The 21,335-nt window shown below is 44.8% G+C and overlaps 1 protein-coding gene across 2 annotated transcripts in view; it reads right to left on the reverse strand.

The window, feature by feature from the left end:
• Med27 (mediator complex subunit 27) overlaps positions 1-16,817 on the reverse strand; it is a 180,348-nt gene extending 163,531 nt beyond the window's left edge. Inside the window, exons 1-2 of one of the 2 annotated variants that reach the window (XM_090330848.1) lie at positions 16,591-16,817; positions 14,059-14,203 (exon numbers count right to left, since the gene is read on the reverse strand). In XM_090330848.1, coding sequence (XP_090186974.1) covers positions 14,059-14,203; positions 16,591-16,793 — 348 coding nt within the window. In that variant the 5' untranslated portion in view covers positions 16,794-16,817. Of the gene's footprint in view, positions 1-14,058; positions 14,204-16,072; positions 16,174-16,590 lie in introns of those variants that run through there. The other variant, XM_090330849.1, reaches the window with a different exon arrangement.
• Positions 16,818-21,335: the final 4,518 nt, after the last annotated feature.

A 21,335-nucleotide genomic window follows, 5' to 3' on the forward strand; every position in this document is an offset into this window, starting at 1 on the left:
ACAAGCACAGACACAACCACTATGATTTTTAACAGGAAGATGCACTACCACTGCCACTATGCAACACTCTCCAATGGTCACATCATCATTTTCTATTTATAAAAGAGTCAAGCATTGGGGCCAGGAGTTTGGCCTAGTGGTAGAGTGCTTGCCTAGCATGCACAAAGACCTGGGTTCGATTCCTTGGTACCACATACATAGAAAAGCCAGAAGTGGTGCTGTGGCTCAAGTGACAGAGTGCTAGCCTTGAGGAAAAAGCCCAAGGACAGGGCTCTCAGGCCCTGAGTTCAAGCCCCAGGACTGGCAAAAAAAAAAAGAGTCAAGCATTCTATCTTGAAATTTAGGTCATTCTAACTCTTACCTCACACACCATGGATGGTGCGCTAAAATGAATGCATTCTGCGTAGGGAAACATACAATGTATATTAAATGATGAGACAAATGTATGGTGATGACTAGATGACTGGATGGAGAGCCAGGAGGGCAGACAGACAATGGGGAAGAGCATAAGATACCCAGGACCTCAGCTCAGCCCCACACAAGGTACACAACACATTCACACACACAGGCACTCTCTACTGGAAATGTAGCCACTGTCTTATCTATGATTTCACTTCCCAGTCTACAGCAGTGGTTAAGTATTACATAGAAAGTTCCAGAAATAAACAAGCTTCAGATTAAGTGCTGATCTGAATTGCATGATAAAATCCCAGCCACCCTGCTCCACTCTACCCAGGATGTTAGTGATCCCTGTCACAGTACCTCAGTGTCTAAGTGCAAGCCACCCATATTTTACTTAAAGACAGACCAACATACCAAAGTTGGGATGCTGGCAATTTTGATATGCCAAAGAAGAACTATAAAAGGAAAAACATTCTTGGGCTAATAAGAAAAAAAAAATCTCTTGCAGAAGTTACCAAGATTTAAAAAAAAAAAAAAAAGAAGAAGTTACTAAGATTTAAGGTAAGAACAAATCTAGCCATGAAATCAGAGAGAAGAACCTCATACTAGCTTTGCTGTTGCACCCCAGACTACAAAAGGTATGACCACAGTATAAGAAAAAGGTATGTTTTCACAAAAAAAGACAGTAAATTATAGGGTTTCAGGCCCCAGGGAATATACCTTATGGACAAGGAGTGACCACTATACAAAGAATAACAAATATGAAATGTCATCTACACCATTAAAAAAAAAGAAAAAGAAGATATACCAAGTTCTCTTACAGCAGAAACAGAACAAGCAGGTCAGGTCTGGGGTGCTAGCACCATAGAGGTCAGTACCCTAAAGATCATCCAGTGATTATTTTTCCCCTTTGGACTCAGATACATATATATATATATATATATATATATACTCAGATATATATTTATATGTATTCTCCAGAAATCAATGAGAACCCCTTAAAACAATTACAGCCTTCGGCTGGGACATCAGTGACCTACCAAGGGCAAATTAAGGCAGAACAACATATATCACTAGCAAGATACGTACATCTGCATTAAACGTTAATGGAATTAAAATGAAGGGAGCTATAAAACACAATAGTCTTGGAGATACCCGACAAGACACCAGTGCCTGTTACTCACCAGCCCTCTGTGAGCCCAAGGACTCTGTCTGACAGCAAGGAATAGTAAGATGGTTTAGGAAACAGGACAAGCAGTGGGTACATGGACACAGTATTCTTGACTAAGTTAGAAAAGTACCTGAGATCCAGGAAGGGGGTACTCACTGCATCTAGAACAGTTTCTACACACAGTAGGTTCCTGCACAGAGGGCTGATACAGATGCACTGAGAGGAAGGGGTGGGTATGTCCTAGCAAAACCCATACCTCCCAAAACCAGTTTGAAATGATTACGGCTGAGCACCTAAAAACCATTGCCACCATCTCCTCATGTGGGAACACACAAACACTCAAAGTTTGCATGCTCACACCCTTCCAATTCTAACATGCACAGGCACAAGGGAGACAGTTTAGCTTGCAGTGAACAGGGCTAGTAACTATTGATAGGTGACCAATAAACAGAGACACCCAACAAATGACACACTGTAATTCTCTAATGCCCCAAACACACAGGCATGCACAAATAGGGGAAAGAAAAAGAAGCAACTGATAGATCAGGACACTAAAAAACTAAGTATTTTGCCTAGTGAAAAGAAACACAAAAGGAGGTGATACTTACCTGACTGAGCCAGCATACATTTATTAGTGCTCCAGCAGCAGATGGGTGCCTCTGAGCAGTTCCTTCTCTTTCATGATATGTCCAGCAAAGACAGTTGTGACTTGCTAACACCCCGGATTTAAGGGCACCTCCCTCTCTAGAGCTGAGAAATGTGGTTGCTTTGCTCTTGAAGGTCAGGGCAATTCCCCTGTGCCATGTCCAAGTCTAAACTGGGCCCATGTGGCAGGCTAACATGGATCAACCTGTCCCCAATGATTCTCCTTGCTGTCATGTGGACAGATCACTGCTCTGGCCTTGCTAACAGGAGCTCACCCAGGGAAAAAGGTAGGATTTTAATAGGCCTCACCCTGGGCTTGAAGTTTTGACAAAAGAAAGCTCCCCTTTTTTGGATATCAGTTAGCATCCTTGTTTCAAGCTGTGAAGATACCACCAGTCTCACTAGAAGGGCTAGCACTATGGCCACAGACAAGCCACTCTCCAGAGAATGAGGTGTGATCCCTATCTTGCCAGTGAGGTAAATCCCTGAGTTGGTCTGGAAATAGGATGGAGTCATGCTCAGTTCCTGTGCCTAGTGTGTAGCAGAGACCAGGTAAGGTCCCAGCCCTGGAGAAAGGTGACACAGCTAGACAGCACACACATGACATTGTCAGAGGAGCCACCAGAGGCTGAGGAGCAAAACTCACAAGAGAAGCTCAGCTCTGTTTGGTGTTTTTCGCCAAAGCAGCACTTGCACAGGTACCCGAAGAGCCAGCAGAAAAGGACGTCCCATGAAGCTGCAGGGCCTTCCAGGCAGAGGGGGACTGGCAGGCAGCAGGGCACAGCTCACCAGGGTGGCCACCAGTGGGGCTGAAGGAGATTCCTGAGCATATCTCCTACTCACAGGGTCCAAACAGGTTTGGCTACAGAACAAAGGCATGAAAGGCAGGGGTGGGAAGGGACAATACAAGTAACACAAGTTACTGACACAAAGAGACAAGCAAACTGTTCCCAGGGCTAAGAGAAGGTTTTGGGGAGTTCCATTCACTTTGTCAAGTCAGCAATGAAAGCAGAAGCTGAGCCAAGGCCCTGGCTGGCGGTGGCTGGCCCCAGAAACAAGCTTCATCAAGACCAGAAACTGTATCCCAGAAGCTGTGCCTCCCAAAACCAATAAGTGGCTGCAGCAAACACCCACACCAAAGGGAACACGGAGTGCAGGCTCCAGGGCCCAAGGACAGTGCAGAGAACAGGAGCAAAGCAGATGGCCAGTTTCACTTCCCTAGAGCAAGCAGAAACCCTGATCCCAGTCCATAGGAGCCCTGGGAACAAGCCATGGAGTAAAACTTCTTGGCACCCACAACCACACCTCCTCTCTTCCAGCTCTTCTCACCTAACAAGCACCACAAGGAAATCTGACAAAGGTCAAGGTGAAGCAAAATGGAGCTGATTCAGAAGGAAAATTACAAACAACTAAAGAAGGAAGGAGGAAGGGATTGGGGGCTTTAACTTGGTTCACATACTGTGTCACCACACATACAGAAACAGCTGATAGCAATAATTACTATTCACTAAGTGCCAAAACATCGCAGCACCCGATGAGATCCTATCCTGCCCCCTGATCGTCTAGTGCACTGGGTGCAAAGGTATTTGATAATGCCACAAGTCTCATCCCTCCCACAGGACAAAGCTGAATCTTGTGGGGGAAATGGGCCAATAGGCAGGCAGAGTGGGGAGATGAAAAGCAATCAAGGCTAATCTGGGGACACCTCATTGGGGCACATCTCACACTTCCCAAAGGCTTCCAAGGAGGGAACATGGTTGTTTCCATAGAGGAAGGAAACGGAAGGACATGTGCAAAGGCACCGCATAAAAAGTCCTGACCCTAGCGGTGACAAGCCTCCATTCTGGGATCTAGGTAGTGGCAGGCAGGGGCCTCCTGCATGGATAGAGTGATGGGAGAGAAGCACAAAGCTAGAAGCTCTGTTCCCAGCCAACTACCACCAGAAGAGAAGACAAGCTAATGAGGAATGGGCACAGGTGCTTCCCACCTGTGCATGATGGAAATACTTCCTCCCACCACCCTCGTGCAAGCTCTCTTCAGGAAAAACTACTTGGGAACACTTCCCTTCTCAACATTCCTGGGAGAAAAGGGAAAGTACATTTCTTATCATCTACAACAAGCCTCACTGTTCTAGAGAAGCCTAAGAGAAGGCAGCCAAAGGAGGACTTGAGGTGAGCTGCCCAGCATGGAGGGATTCCTGCCGATGTGGGCAGGCCTTGCTTACAGCCAGCCCAAGGCAGGCCAGGCGTGGCTGGGCAAGAAAGCTGCTGTTCCCTCTCAGAGAAAGGAGGGGTCACAAATCTGATTAGAGCAACAACTAAGTGACAGCCACGACTAATAAGCATAATATCCTGATGAGGACTGGCCTGAAGCCTCAGGGCAGAAACCAAGGAAAGCTTTTGGCATTCATTAGCATTTAGGATGGGGCACTAGCAGAGCCTGTGCTGTCCCCAGAACCTTTACAAGGTAATTTTCCACTCAGTCTCCAGGCTACTGTCTGTGCTGTTGGACCTCAGGCTCTGGAGCACTGAGGACAACAGCTCAGACACTTGAGATGCTGCTGACAAGAAGAGACACACAAAGCGCCTCTCGATCCCAGGTAGGCACAAATAAAGGCCTTACACGTGGGAGTAGAAGGGCCATCAGGGGTCACCCAGACTAACCTGTCTATCTATCACCACAGACACTGGAACTCAGAGGGCAGCCAATGGTAAGAGGTCACCCAGCTAAGCACTGGGCATACAATACTAAGTACTGCTGTCTGGAAAGTTACATGCACCTGAGGAAAGCTGCCCTGCATACTAAATATACACAGAAGCTAAGACCTTAGTGCATACTCACCACACATTGGGGGCCCACCCTCATGGCAACCTGCCAGGCCAGAAGACACCATAGCTGGCCAGGGAGGTGGGGGCTATAACCTGCCCAAGTTGTCCAGCTGGCAGAGGAGCAGGGTTCAAGCCCAGAAGAGTCCAACTGCACAGCCCTGATGGGAATGGGCGCCTAACCAGCAAACTGGACATAAACCACAGGCTTATGTTATTTCAAACTGGCCTTTGAGTGCAAATCTTTTTCTAAAGAAACAATGTGAAAAGTTCCAGACAGGCTCACAACACTTTCAACTAGGTGAGAGAAGCAATGAGCACTTCAGGTCCTGGAGGAAAGCTCTGCTGCCTCCTCAGTGTGGGTCCCTGGTCTACCTCCTCTTCCACAGCCTGCTAAGCCTCAGGGTTCCCAACCCCCAAACCTCCCCCTGCTTTACTGCTCCTCCGTTTTCAACTCTTCCATCAAATTTCCCAATCTTTACTTCCACCAACAAGCAAACTGATTCAAAATAATGTATGATGTGTTACCATCTGTGCGTAGGCTTCCCAGGGGACTAGGTACACGGGCCATCTTCAGGGATTTCACTTGAGGAACTTAGAAAAAAAAACTGCAGAGGCAAGAGATGCAGATCTGAAGATGGAATACTGGTCACTGGAAGCAATCCTAGAGCCTCCCAGATTCTGTCCTCATCACTGTTATATGAGGGAAGGTGCCGGACGCTACAGGGTGCCAGGTACATGCTTTGCTGTGTTACTTCAGTCCTCCTAACATCTTTCTGCATGACCCGCCACCCCCGACCCCTTTAGAGAACAGAACCAGAGACATGGAAAGGCTAGCCCCACAGGTATAGAGCAGGGATATGAACCAAGGTGGCCTGCCTCTGGAACTTATACTCTTTTATGTGTGTGAGCCAAGTACCAGGGCTCAAGGTTTTGAGTTCTCTTGTTCAGCTTATTCACTCAAGTGTGTTTACTTGTCTAGCTCAAAGGTGCGCTACCACTTGGAGTCATGTCTCCAATCCAGCATCTTTAATTAAAGATTTTTCTGCCCAAGCTGGCTTCAAATCACAATCTTCTGGGTCTAAGCATCCTGAGAAGTTAGGGCACAGGCGGAGCCACTAGAATCTGGCTGGAACCTACAATCTTCGCCACTGTATGATACTTCTACTCCAGAATTGAGTGTACATATGTATACATATGGTAACTACAATGCACATTATTGAGCACATAGTAGGTGTCAGTTAACTAAGGACTTCTTCCTCAGTGCACCTGCTAAGCAGATGTTCTGCCACTGACCTGCACCACCAGCCCCTCCCCAGGCATTTCAAATGTACATCACACTTAATCTTCACTATAATCCATGACACACAAATACTAGTAGTACTGTCTTCATTCTATAGATGAGGAAACAATGCAGGCTCAGAATTCTGTCACTTGGCCAAGACAGTAAGTACAGAGCTGGGTGAGAACTCCAGATTCCAGAATTTGCATCTAAGCCTTTACATTCTGAATCTTAGTATCCAAAAATCCATGAGACTGGTTTTATTTAACTGTGCTTGCTGGCTGTGTTATGACTCTTCTTTATGCAATGGTTCTCATGAGATCAGCATTTGGGATAGAAGAGGATGTAGGCTCAAGGTTTATCGGAGCAATCAATACTACAAGCAACCCCAGTCGGCTTGGCAAGTTCACTCTGAGTGTTGGGGCTGTGAAGATTAGACTTGGAAGACCACCTGCAGGAATGACATTCAGGAGCTTTGCTAATACTAAGCACAATGGAGAACAGTGCTCCATCCTAAAGTCAGGATAAGTGAGAAACTTCCCTTCCTATCATCTTCTCAAAGACCTTGTATTCCCTGTACACATGTGAGTGCTCCACAAAGGAGCCTGGGAGGGCCCAGTGGAGAGGAAGAGACTAGGAACAACAATGATTGACAATCCACCAGGTGGGAGAAACCTCCAGGAGGTTGGCACAGCTGACTCTTCCCAGCATTTTTTTTCCCACTGCTGTCAAGGCGGCAGCAGCCACAGAACACCTGGCCCTGGGTGCAGAGTTCAAATGAGTGTGACTTGGCCAACTTTGAAAGACTTTACCAAGTCCTACCTGGCTTCTTACAAGGGCACGCTGGGTGACCAACAATATGAATGCAATCTGCTTACCCTGGCCCTCAAAGAGCTTCATTATTGTCAGTTCAGCAACTGACCTCACTCTGTCCTTCCTAGTTACCCTTGGGAATCCAGCCCTGGCTACTGCCACAGACAAGACTGCAGAATTCTCTCCTCTCCAAGTAGCTCGCCTGGATTTCTCAGCAATGGCTGAAAAGGATATGCCCTCATTGCACCTCACCAAAAAGACAAGCAAGTAAACCATGAAGAGAGCTGGGAATTAAAAGTCAACTGGGGCCAGGAGTTTGGCCTAGTGGTAGAGCGCTTGCCTAGTATGCATGGAGACCTGGGTTCGATTCCTTGGTATTACATACATAGAAAAAAGCCGGAAATGGTGCTGAGGCTCAAGTGGTGGAGCTCTAGCCTTGAGAAAGTCCAAGGACAGTGTTCAGGTCCTGAGCTCAAGTCCAGGACTAGCAAAAAAAACACTCAAATACCCTTTAGCTACTCCACCATTCACTTAATGACTGTATTTTTATTATTATTATTTTTGATGGGTCATGGGGCTTGAATTGGGCCTGGGCGCTAACCCTGAGTTCTTCAGCAAAGGCTACCACCCTACCCTTGAGACAAGCCCCATTACCAGTTTTTCTAAAGGTAAATTGGAGATAATGAGTCTTGGTCCTTTTGTGCCGGGGGCTGGCTTTGAACCTTGATCCTCAGATGTCTGCTGAGTAGCTAGGATTACAGGCATGAGCCACCACACCCAGATATTTAATGACTTTTATTTGCAGGCACCCCACAAGGTATGAGGACACCCAGCAAAGGCCAAGGTATACAGGGGACCTGTTCTCTGGGACTTCACCTGGGGATGGGCCAATGTCCCCAAGGAAAAAAGCAGTTCTAGCCCAGAACACTGTTTTCAGCTCCAGGACACAAAAGCAGAATGTGTGCCTTCAAAGACAAAGGTGGCAGATGAAAGCCACAGAGTGACCAGATGAGAATCAAGGAAATGTCTTCACATTTCAAGTGGTATTGAAATAATACCTTGCTCTTTATTAAAAAAAATTAACTTTTGGGGGCCAGGAGCATGGCCTAGTGGTAGAGTGCTTGACTAGCATGCATGAAGCCCTGAGTTCCATTCCTTGGTACCACATACAAAGAAAAAGCCAGAAGTGGTGCTATGGATCAAGTGGTAGAGCTCTAGCCTTGAGAAAGTCCAAGGACAGTGCTCAGGTCCTGAGTTCAAGCCCCAGGACTGGCAAAAAAATAATAATAATAATAACTTTTGGTTTTTCGGCCAGTAATAAGAGCTTGAGCTCAGTGCCTCATCCTCAGCTTTTCACTCACAGCTGATACTCTACCACTTGAGCCATGCCACCAGTCCTAAACATGTCCAAAAAATAAATAAATAAAAAAATCAGCAACATGTGCTCTACTCCAATGGAAGGTGACTCTCTGTGCTGCCTCCAATATCCCCAAGAAGTGAAAGGTACTAGTCTGCTTTTCCAGTCAGCCCTCCATATCTGTGCTGTGAACATCCACAAACTCAATCAACATTGACTGGAAAAACTGTATCATCGCTGAACACAGACTTTTCTTGTACCTAAACAAAATGGTACAACTATTTTGTAGATGCCGGCAGTCTCAGCTACCTAGGAGGCCGAGGTGGGAGGATCACAGGCTCACAAGCTGGAGACCAGCCTAGACAACACTATGAGACTCCATCTCCACAGTAAAGGGGGGAGGAATCGTATGTGTGAGGATATACATAAGACTGTATGCGAATACTGCACCATTTCATGTAAGGAGCCAAGGTAAGTGTCTGCAGAGTTCAGATTCCTGCAGGATGGGGGCTCCAGGGGAACTGAAGGACAAAGTCATACAAAGTAGCCTCTGCCACAGTGAAGAGTCAAAGGCGGAAATGAAAGCTGGGACCTTCAGGACGAGTTCAGCCTAGCTCACAGCCTGTGAGAATGTGACAAGTGACAAAGTCTGCACTTCACAGAAGTACAACGCTGATGCCAATTACTTCTGCCCTCATCAGGAGGGCCTGCCCTTCTTCCACACAATTATCTTAGGTGCACAGAGTTAAAAGCTCAATTCTTTCCCCCAGATCAGCATAGAGAAGGCGCTGCTCACAGCAATTTGACATCATTTCATTAAATTAGATTAATTTTTAAATGCGTAATTCTACCAATTATACCAACTACCATGTAATTAATACTGCAACTGACTTTACAAAAATTACAAACATCCCCTCAAGACAGTAATTAGTCATTAGCATGTTCAAGATTTTCTACGGCCAATAGCACATTGCACGGAAAGTTCAGCACATAATGTGAAGCCTTCCCCACCCTTCTCCATTCTTAGCCAGTAGTGTGTAAAGCTGACACTGGCAAGTTACCCTAAACTTCACATATTAATGCACTTGCTGGTTTAAACTCTGAGGGTGAAATAATGAATGGTGAGAGCACCACAATTAAAAGGCTCTTCTCATTTGCAGGAGAAGTAAACAGGCACAATTAACAGCTTGCTTCATCTATGTCACCAGCAAGAAATTGGAATACTGGTTTATTATTTCTCAAGGCTGCTACTTGAGGGCATTCTTTTCTGTATGCTAGTTCTAGTGTTTGAACTCATGGCCTTGAGCTCTTGCTTAGTTGGTTTTTTATTGTTGTTTTCTATATTTAGCTTAGCTTTTTAAAATTGGAGATAAGAGTCTCATATACTTTTCTGCCTATGCTGGCTTCAAACTACAATCCTCGAATCTCAGCCTCCTGAGTAGCTAGGAATACAGATGTGAGATACTAGTGGTGGATTACAGACAGCATCTTACTCTGGTTTTCTTCTTTAAGCTCTGGATTTTAAGGACTGTTATAATCTACCTTCCCAAAATAAGTAAGGTAAACTAAAAAACAAGAGTCAAACAGGAGATTACTCACTGTCACTCTTCGTGTAACTGGCAGTGGCTTCCTGGCTCTAGAACTGGAAAGCTACAAAAGAGCTCAGTTCACCAACCCTGTTTGTTTGGCTGTAACACAGTCTCTTCTGCTGGTGGCACAGGGAACCAGTCAGGGAGTACAGTCATGCCTAAAACCTCCCGTATCAGTCTGGCTTATGGGATTTATAAATTTGATATTTCTACACATATCTTCAAGCTGTAGCATATCCAAGGCAAAAAAAAAAAAGTTTCACATATATATATATATATATAGCTATTTTCTTAATACAATTTCTTAATATAATTTCTTTCCTATCTTGGAGCCAAAGGCTTCTACTTTAATACTTGAACAACTAGATTAGTGATTAATTCAGCAAGTAAACTAGTTCAAATGTTACTCAGACCAACATCAGATCACACACTTTCCCTAAGGGTCCTTGTCCTCATCGATCTGAGATCAGCCTGAATTTTCCCAAATGGAATGCCCTCACCAGTAACTCTAGTTTGTTTCAAGAACAGCATTTTCTTATCCAAATATTAAAGAAGAAAAAAATGAGTAGACAAGTACCAGTGGCTCACATCTAATTGTAGCTACTCAGAAGGCTGAGATATGGAGGATGGTGATTTAAATCAAGGTTGAGCAGGAAAGTTTGCTAGACTCCACCTCCCAAATAACCAGAAAAGACTAGATTAGAGGTATAGTTCAAGTAGTGACTAGTGAACCAGCAAAATACCAATCAAGCAGAGCAGCAAGAGGTCCTGAGTTCAGATTCCATTACTGCCCCACCCACCACTCCCTACAACAAAAGCAAGGCTTCTTACAAGGAGTCCAATCAGAAGGAATCCAATTCCACCCATCCTCCATGCACCTAGGACACACACACAGGGAGTCTGCCCTGCCAGCTCTCTGCTATGGTTTGGAGAGGTCTAAACTGGGAGCTGGCCCAGTGTGGCAATGACCATGTGCAACCTTCACAAGACAGGCCAATTCAGTGGTCCTTTGGTCAAGTGGAAACATGATGTCTGATGATATATGTTAGTCCTCTAGATGCTCTCCTACCACTACAACGCCATCTGCCATGAAGTCTTCACCAGAATCCAGCCAATGCTGTACCTTGCCCACACTCTCTAAAACCACACCTAAGTATACCTCTGTTCTTTAATGGTTAACCTGACTCCAGTGTTCTGTTATAACCAAAACAGGCTAATACATCTTCCTTAAAGAGCTCTACTACAATGCCAAGGACTATCTCTCCCTGTGCTTCAGGAGATCCGGGCTAAGAATCTCATTCAGATTCAATGAGCCATACTCCAGGGCACGGACCAAACAGGGCCAGTATCCTTATCCAAGGCCCAACATAGACACTAGAAGATCCCTAGTCAATGGACCATGCAAACAGATAACCGCGGGGCCACCTCTTCTCCTTGGAGAAGATCAGAGCAACAAAATAAGGTAGGTCTTTAAGACAACTGGACCATGAAAAACAACAACCACCAGGCCATCTCTTCTCCTTGGAGAAGATCAGAGCAACAAAAGAATGTAGGTTTTTAGACGACAATGGAGTGACAGATTTCTGCCACCTTACCTATATACCTTGAGCCTCAGAAGCTCTATCAAACACCAAAAGCTCCCTAAATATTTTTGGTTCCTTGACCCCAACACCCAGCCTTTAGCATTTTTTTATTTTTGTATTTTTTATTTTACTTAATCTAGACCAAATTGAGTTTTTCTAATCAGCAGTCCAGAAATAGGTGAAAAGGCCTTACAGGCTAAATGAATGCACTCAAGATTTAAGTTCTTTCTTTCAGATCCAGTGTCAAATCGTCATCTTTTCTGAATCTTAGATTCAGCTCTGAGGTTCTACTTTAACCCCATAGCTACTAAAGTACCCCAAGTCAAAGAAAAGTCAAAGAAAGAAATCTGTATACCTAGGAAAATAGTCAAGGCTCATTCAGCGTCTAAGATCTAAGGGGGAAAGGACCAAAGACAAGAGGACAAGAGGAAGAAGACCACTGATGGCTGGAAGAACAGTATCTCTAGGGAAGTAGCAACATATAATGGGAAATGCTTCCAAAAGTGTGCCTAAAGTATGTTCTAGCTCCCTTCAATAAGAAAATACAGAGCCTGGCACTGGTGGCTTATGCCTATAATCCTAGCTACTCAGGAAGCTGAGATCTAAGGACAATGGGTCAAAGCCAGCCCAGGCAGGAGAGTCTATGAGACTCTTACCTCCAATTACCACCAGAAAACGAAGTGGAACTGTGCCTCAAAGTGGCAGAGTGCTAGTCTTGAGTAAAAGTACTCAGGAACAATGCTTAGGGCCCTGAGTTCAAGCCCCAAAACTGATAAAAAAAAAAAAAGAAAAAAAGAAAAAAGAAAATGCATACAATACAGCACAGAACACAAAGCAGGCAAAGGAAAGGAATTCATTCCAGGCTTATGAGTCTAAATGTCCCTGGTACTTTTAGATTACCAATTAGTTTCCCTTTATCACTGTGCTAAGGTCTATGCATAGGCCTGCCTACTGGAGGAAACCATGAGTGTCAGATTCTATAGAATACATTAAGAGCACTCTCCTCACTGGGCCTACAGCTCCATGCTACAGCTCCTACCTCACAAGTACAAAGCAATGGGTAAGAGTAACATAACAGACAGCACCATAGTGACGTTCTTCTACCAGTAGCAAAGAAAAGGCAATACAAGAGAGGCTGGGAGCATGGCCTAGTGGTAAGAGTGCTTGCCAAGCATGCATGAAGCCCTGGGTTCGATTCCTCAGTACCACATACACAGAAAAAGCCAGAAATGGTGCTGTGGCTCAAGCGGTAAAGCGCTAGCCTTGGGGAAAGCCCAAAGACAGTGCTCAGCCATGAGTCCAACAAAAAAAAAAAAAAGACAATATAAAAATAAACAACATGAAAGCCAAGTATGGTGGCTCACACCTGTAATCCTAGCTACTCAGGAGGCTGAGATCTGAGGATCAAGGTTCAAAGCCAGCCCGGGCACAAAAGAACCTGAGACTCTGACTCTTACCTCCAATTAACCTCTAGAAAATGGAAGTGGGGCTTGGCTCAAGGGTAGGGCGGTAGCCTTGAGCTGAAGAACTCAGGGACAGTGCCCAGGCTGAGTTCAAGCCCCATGGCCCACAAAAAAATAAAAAGCTGTTCTCTGCACCCACCTAGGTCAGGTTCACTATACTTTTTTTTTTTCTTCCTAGTTCTAGGACTTGACCTCAGGGTCTAGGTGGTGTTCCTGAGATAGAGCTCAACTTTTCTGGTAATTTATTGGAGACAAAAGTCTCATGGAGGCCGGGAGTTTGGCCTAGTGGTAGAGTGCTTGTCTCGCATGCACGAGGACCCGGGTTCAATTCCTCAGTACCACATACATAGAAAAAAGCCAAAGTGGTGGTGAGGCTCAAGTGGTAGAGCTTTAGCCTTGAGAAAGCCCAAGGACAGTGCTCAGGCCCTGAGCTCAAGCCCAGGACTGGCAAAAAAAAAAAAGAGTCTCATGGAGGGGCCAAGAACATGGCCTAGTGGTAGAGTGCTTGCCTAGCATTCACAAGGCCCTGGATTCGATTCCTCAGTACCATATACACAGAAAAAGCCAGAAGTGGTACTGTGGCTCAAGTGATAGAGCTCTAACCTTGAAAAAGCACAAGGACAGTGCTCAGGCCCGGAGTCCAAGCCCCAGGACTTGCCAAAAAAAAAAAGGTCTCATGGACTTTCCTGCTCAAGGACTATAGGTGTGAGCCACCAGAGCCTGGCTTACAGTTCTTTTTAAAATGTAATTACCTGAGTATAATTACTACCTCAAAGAATTTAAAGAACTATAAAAATAACATCAAGGGAAATTCTAGAACTTTCAGCTCTATAACTCTGTGCTGAATCAAAACTAAAAACTAAATACTCTCATCTTCTAAGTATGGAAGAGCCTCTGCCCTGTTACCTCCATGTAATGGCTCCCTTACCTTGTTGGACCATTTGTATGCCTGCAGGAGTTGACTGTAGAGCGGAGTTTTGTCCTGCACAGGATCCAGGCTCAACAGACCACTGTTATGAAGTGGGTGATTCTCAGAGGGCTTGCCTACCAAGTTGCTCAGACGTTCTAGTTCACTGAAAAGAGAGAAAGCAAAGAAACCTTTAGTGCACTTAAAACTCCAGCAAAGTCAACTACATTGGTCAAAGGCTAGCTGCCATCAGGTATCTCTTAAACAGGAAATACTTTGTGAGAAAACAAAAAGATAAGAGAAGCCAAGAAAACCCTTGGTTAAGAGTTAATCTTAGAACAGAACCCATACCCTGGTGCTTTTCAGAAGGAGAGAAAAGGGGTGCAGAAGCAGCCAGGCTTCTAAAATCAGGATTTAACAACTTGGATTACTCTCTGCAGGGGGTAGAGACTTTCTGGGATTCCTACTATGTGGTATAACACTGCCTCTCACTAAGGGCTTTCAGACCCACGTGCAGATCACTACATTTGGCAGAACAGCAAGTACCTGAATAAATGATTATTTATCATTCACATAGGGCTAGATTTATACATGAAGCTTCACAGATGGTAAAACTTAGCAAAACAAAGAGATAAAATAAACAAATGAAATGGGAAGACACTACCGAGGGGGCTGTGTCAAACAAACATGCTTCTGTCTAAGCAGGAAAACTCTGGAGAAGCATGGGAAAGTGAGCCAACAGCAAAAGCACGCTCTGGGAGTGTGTGCTGAGGGCCGGTCCCCCAACTGCCAACGCAAGACTGAACAGCTTCTTATGCTACATTTATTTCAGGATCTCCCAGCCATCTTCTTGGCACCATTGCACAAAGATTTAAGAAGCCAAAGAGTGCTGAGAGCCAGTGGCTCACGCCTATATCTACTCAGAAGGGTGAGATCTGAGGATCCTGGTACAAAGCATGCCTGGAAGGAAAGTCTGTAAGATGCTTATCTCCAATCAAAAAAATTTTTTAAAAAGCCAGAATGGAATTATGACTCACGTGATAAATTGCCAACTTTGAGCAAAAAAGCTAAAAGACAGCATCCAGGCCCTAAATTCAAGACCTAGTAGTAGCACAAAAAAAAAAAAAAAAAAAAAAAAAAAAAAAAAACAGAAAGCCAAAGGAATACCATCAACACTTTTAGTTTGTAAAGTGTGAAGGCTTGTAACAGCTTCAACCTTCATTAAGAAATCAGTGAGAAAACAGAAAAGAAGAAAGGACCACCAATGCATCCCCTCAAGCAGGGTAACTGCTGATTATCTCTGGGCACTCACCCAAAAGCTTCAGGACAATGTGAGAATTGAGGAGAGGTGTGGGATTCACAGCAACTAGAGGGGGAGGGGAAAGCCTTCAATTGGCTATGAGCTCCTCCATCCTAACTCCTCTAGTTACCTGGTTACTGAGGAGACCAAGATCTTTTTTTTTTTTTTTTTTTTTTAATTAAGAAAAATCAGGCTGGGATTTAGCTCAGCAGTGGAGCACTTGCTTGTTATGTCCAAAAAGTTGGACTTGGGTTCAATCCTCAAAGGGTTCAATTTTCAACAATGCAGAGAAGGAGGCTCCAATCAGTCCATCACAGGATGACAAGTTACCACGGTCACTTCTGAGAAGGCATTCTAACCTTCCTGGAAAGGCCTGACTGTCTTAAGGAAGAGCAAGCCAAGTTCAGGACCTATAAAATCACAAAGTACCTACTATGTGCTAGGCATTCAACAAACATCCTCTCAGTTAATCCTTGTTTTGTTTTTGTGCTGGTCCTGGGACTTGAACTACCAGCCCTCTCCCTAAGCTTTCTGCTCAAGCCTAATGCTCCACTGCATGAGCCACAGCTCCAAGCGAGGCTTTTGGGCCATTACTGGAGGTGAAGAGTCTCCTGGGCTTTCCTGCCCTGATGGGCTTTGAACTGCAATCCTCAGATCTCGGCTTCCTAAGTCGCTAGGATTACAGACGTGCTCGCACTGACGCTGGGCTCATTTAATGCTCACAACAATACTTACCAACCAGAAGAACAGGTGACTTGTAAGAAAGAAAGAAATGTACAATTCTTAACTCTCAAGGACCACAACTCAACCATCGGTGGGATGGAGGGTGGAGCGAGGTGTACGTGGGCGAAACGACGGCTGAGAACGGTAAGCGTGTGCGGGCGGGCGGGGGCGCGGGGCGGACGGCCGGCCGCTCTGCCCGGGCAGGCGGTAGTCTGAGCAGATGCGGTTGGCGCCCACGGGGCCCACAGGTGACAGACCTGCTAAGCGCCAAGTCCCCCACGTCCTGGGAGGGGCCGGCCGCCCCGTCAGGAACGGGATGACGGGAGCCCCGGGGTGGCCAAGGCCAGCCAGGAGGAGGAGGAGGCTGAGGGCGGGAAGGCCGGGCCGCGGAGGAGAGTCCCGGGAGAGGCCGGAGGGGCGGCGGGGGCCAGGGGGAGACGGAGACCGGGCCCTGACGGGAAGACTGGCGCGGGGCGAGGCGCGCTGCGACGGGCCAGACCTCGAACCCGGCCCCGTTAGCCGGTACCTACTTGAGGTCCCGGTTGACCGAATGCAAGTTGTCCTGGAACTGCGCAATGAAGGCCTTCTCCCGGTCCTCCAGCGACTCCTTGTTCCTCATGCCGTCCTTCAGGCAGTCGAACACCCTGCTCACGCTGGAACGCAACGCCTGGATCGCATTGATAGCCTGGGCAAAGGCCTCCAGATTCACGCCGACACTCAGTACGTCCGCCATATTGCCGCCGCCAGCCAGCCGGCTCTCCTCAGCCGCTCTCTGGAGTGGCGCGCCGCGCTCTTTAATGACGTAGTTCCTCGGGCCTCTGGGAAATGTAGTTCTGGCGCGGGCGTTTGCGCTCTGAGCATTGGGAAAGAGTTTCCTTGATCTGGTTAAGTGGGGGGCAGAACTCTCTCGGTGTGGTTAGTGTTGGCAGAAAAAGAAATGATCAAAGTTCCTGTCGGAGTTGCGTTGGAAATAACTGCTCATGGCAATAAAGCATCCCTGAAATGAAGAATGACAGCTCATTGAAGCCGGGCACCGTTGCTCAAGCCTCTACGTCTAGCCACACGGAAGGCTGAGATATGAGAATCGTGATTCAAAGCCAGCGGGATGAGAGACTCAACTCTGCAGTGAACCACCAGAAAATCGGAAGAAAAAAAGAATTACCACTTAAAACAAAAGACGGGAAAGAAATCTTTCCCCTACAGGATGATGCCAATAAATGCATAAGAAGGATGATACTAGAAAGCTTCCACTTGGCAATCAGTAGAAGACAGGAAGAAATGGATGTTTAAACTAGCAGGTAAAGGTATAAGGAGAAGAGTAGGATATTTGTATAACCTTAAGGTGCCTTACACCAAGATACTTGGCAAGAAGGAGAAAATGTTTCCACAATTTTGTTTCTGGTCATGAGTCCTCAAAAGACAAAAATCACCCTCAAAGAAATGTTTGTACATCTGTGTTTAGAATAGGCAACCGGTGGGGTCGGTGTCGTAACAGAGGAATAAAATGCAGCGTATGCGTCCAAGTGTGTGTTCTTCCTTTCCAAGGAAGGTCATTCTGACATGAGCTACTCAGTGGACATCTGAATAAGGGCTGAAGATCAGTTAATCCTATCTTATTGGTTGATCCTTTCATGGGTAAAACTTAAGGACATTATGCTAGAAGAAAACCAGTCACAAAAAGAGAAATACTGTGGAATTCCATTTCCATCAGGTATGTCAAGTCACAACCATACAGACAGAAAGTGAGTGGTGGCTGCCAGGGTCTTATTTCCAGTAAAATTCACACTAGAGGGGAGGGGAGCATCTAACTTAAAAGGAAGATAAGGCTTGGGATTTAAATAAAACCAAGATATTGGCTGAATCTGGCATTGTAAAGATTCAGGACACCTTCTCCTTTGTTTCTCTGTCCTGTCCACTCCAGTCAGGTTTCTGAGGATGTTATTATCTTTGTTAATAACAGACTCCTTCCAGATCCTAATATTCTTTCCCTTGAAGCAGAGAAAATGGGAGCAGGAGGAAGATCATAATAATGATCTTCAACTTAACTCCAAGTCAGTCAGGGAGAAGAGTCCTTCTGGGTTTTCTCAGGGGAAATCACAAGAAACAGTTCTGGACAATCTATAGGGAGGAAGATTTCACCTTTCATTTCAAAAGACTTTAATAGGTATAGATTTGGAGATGTTCTGTGGGTGGGTAGTGGTGGTGGCTACATAGAAATGTGAATGTCATTAATCTCGTGGAACCAGCATCTGCTTACAATGGTAAATTCTGCACATGGGTGTGACCACAGTTTTTGAGTTTGGTAATATAGAAATAAATGGTTAGGATGAGATAGCAAGAATCCTGTCTTCACAGTGGAAAATCCTGGTAGGCATTCGCTGACCCAAGAGGATACAGTTGACATCACCCATGTTGGATGCATTGTGCACTTTCTGCAACCCTTCACTGAGAAGAACACACTGTGATTATTGTGATATTACTGCCCAAAATGTGAAATTAGGACACAAGTCAAACTCATCGAAAGACATTGAATAGAATAACTGACCTGTTGTTTTGAGGGTTTATCTGTAATCATAAAAGTCTAAGGAGGCTGGGAAACCATTTTCCAATAATGGAGACTAAAGAGACAAAACAAGCAAGTGATCTGGGATTTTATTTTGCTGATCTGATTGAGACAATGAATGAAATCTGAGTAGGGCATGTTGATTATTTAATAGTGCTTTATCAGTGATAATTTCATTATTTTATCCTCTGCTGAGTGGTTATGGAAGAAGATATCTCTGCTTTGAGGAAATAAATACACCCTGATGTAATAAAAGAGCATCCTTGTATCTGCATAAAAATATAACAATAAGCTGGGCACGGTGGCTCATGCTTGTAATCCTAGCTACTCAGGAGACTGAGATCTGAGAGTCGAGGTTCAAAGCCAGCCTGGGCACTACAAAACTGTGAGACTCTTATCTAGAAATCATTGGAAAATGGGAAGTGGGGCTGTGGCTCAAGGGTAGGGCAGTAGCCTTGAGCTGAAGAGCTCAGGGACAGAGCCTAGGCCCAGAGTTCAAGCCCCATGATCTCCCCCACCCCAAATGTGTGTGTGTGTGTGTGTGTGTGTGTTCAGCGAGAGAAAATGAGGCCATTTTAAGAAATGTGACCGGGTATCTGGGTGCTGCTTAACCAGGAACTCGTCGTACTGTTTTTTCCACTGCAAATTCAAAATACTGTGACAATAAGTTTGCTTTAGATGGCTTAATATTTTAAAGACCAGGGGATGTAAAAACACAGCCCAGATGGCTAGGAAAATCTTCAATTCTGTGGGGCTAGACTGACCAGGATTTAGAAATTGAGCAATTCTCTTCTTAATACCATGGCTTAATAATCCCTAACCCACTATATCACCTCATTTCAAATCTGCTGGTTCTGGAATCATAAATTGTGCACAAAAATCTAGACTCTGATTTTGCTTTTTTTTTTTTTTGCCAGTCCTGGGTTTGGGCTCAGGGCCTGAGCACTGTCCCTGGATTTTCTCAAGGCTAGGGCTCTACCAGTTGGGCCACAGCACCACTTCTGGCTTTTTGCTATGTATGTGGTACTGAACCCAGGTCTTCGTGCATGCTAGGCAAGCACTCTATCACTAGGCTAAACTCCCGGCCCCTGATTTTGCTTTTTATAAACATGTTTCTTAAAACATGTTTAAAGCCAAGAAATTAATCCCCCCCCAAACCCAATAAACCATTCACTAAATGGGCAAGGGAACTAAAGAAAGACTTATCAGAAGAAGAGATTAAAATGGCAGAAAAGCGTATGAGAAAGTGTTCATCATCTATGGTCATAAAGGAAATGCAAATAAAAACAACCCTAAGATACCACCTTACACCAACAAGAATGGCCAAGGTTTTGAACTCAGACAATGACAGTTGCTGGCAGGGTTGTAGAGAAAAAGGAACCCTACTACACTGCTGGTAGGAATGTAAACTAGTTCAGCCACTCTGGAAAGCAGTGTTGAGGTTTCTTAAAGAACTGAAAATAGACCTTCCCTACGATCCCGCCATACCACTTCTGGGCATCTACCCTGAACATCATAACCCAAGATGTGATAACGACACCTGCTCAGCTATGTTCATCTCTGCACTATTCACAATAGCCAGGCTATGGAAACAATCCAGATGCCCTACTGTAGATGAATAGATACAGAAAATGTGGTATATACACAATGGAATTCTACATAGCCAACAAACCAGATAAAATAATGGCATTCGCAGGGAAGTGGATGAATCTAGAGCAAATCATGTTGAGTGAGACAAGTCAAGACCTAAGGAACAAAAGGTGCATGGTATCCTTAATATGTGGCTATTAAATCCAAAGAGTACAAGAGTGAGGACTCAATACCTGCATACCCAATGCTATGGACATGGTAATGGAAATATAAACATAACTATATAGATATAAAAACCTATGACTCTATAGACATAATGTTTTATTTCATAAATTAATATGTTTCTATGACATACAAACCCTTAGCCTAATTTTGATTAAGTTCTAAATACTAAGTCCCAGTGATTGTAAATAGAGATTCCCTTCTTGAACACTCATTTGTTAAACCTGTCATTTAAAATATGATGTAAAAATCAACGTTAATAAATTCTTAAAAAAAATCATGTTTAAAGTAACACATAGTCCTTGAGGAAGAAAGCTGTCTTGTGGACTTCATTTTATCCAATGGCTTTTGTTTCCTGGCAGGACTCACCTTTACAGTGCTGCTATTTATAGGTTTTCTTAAGGGAAGTGAGCAGAGATTACAGAAAACTTGTAGCTATGGAGCTTTACATAAGCTATCCTCCCCTAAACCTCCCACATTACTTATTTGTAAAACATGGCTAGTGGCCAGGAGTGTGGCCTAGTGGTAGAGTGCACGAAGACCCAGATTCGATTCCTCAGACATACACAGAAAAGAAAGCTGAAAATGGTGCTGTGGCTCAAGTGGTAGAGCTCTAGCCTTGAGAAAAAAGCCCTAGATCAATGCTCAGCCCATGAGTTAAAGCCCCAGGACTGGCAAAAAAAAAAGGCTAGTAATAAGACGAAGCTTCATAAAGTAGCTACAAGCTTTAACAACATCTTGCACGTAAAGCTTCTGAAATGAAGGTGTTTATGACTTAGGCACTAGAGGATTCTTTACACAGAATCAAACAAGGATTCATAATGGATCTATTCATCTGATTCTTGCTAATGGCATGACCCTGTAGCTAAAAGCTTATCAATTAATGATGTCCTTTAATTC

This window comes from Megascapheus bottae, chromosome 3 (assembly GCF_031878675.1).
Source record: "Megascapheus bottae isolate mThoBot1 chromosome 3, mThoBot2.hap1, whole genome shotgun sequence".
Taxonomy (NCBI): domain Eukaryota; kingdom Metazoa; phylum Chordata; class Mammalia; order Rodentia; family Geomyidae; genus Megascapheus; species Megascapheus bottae.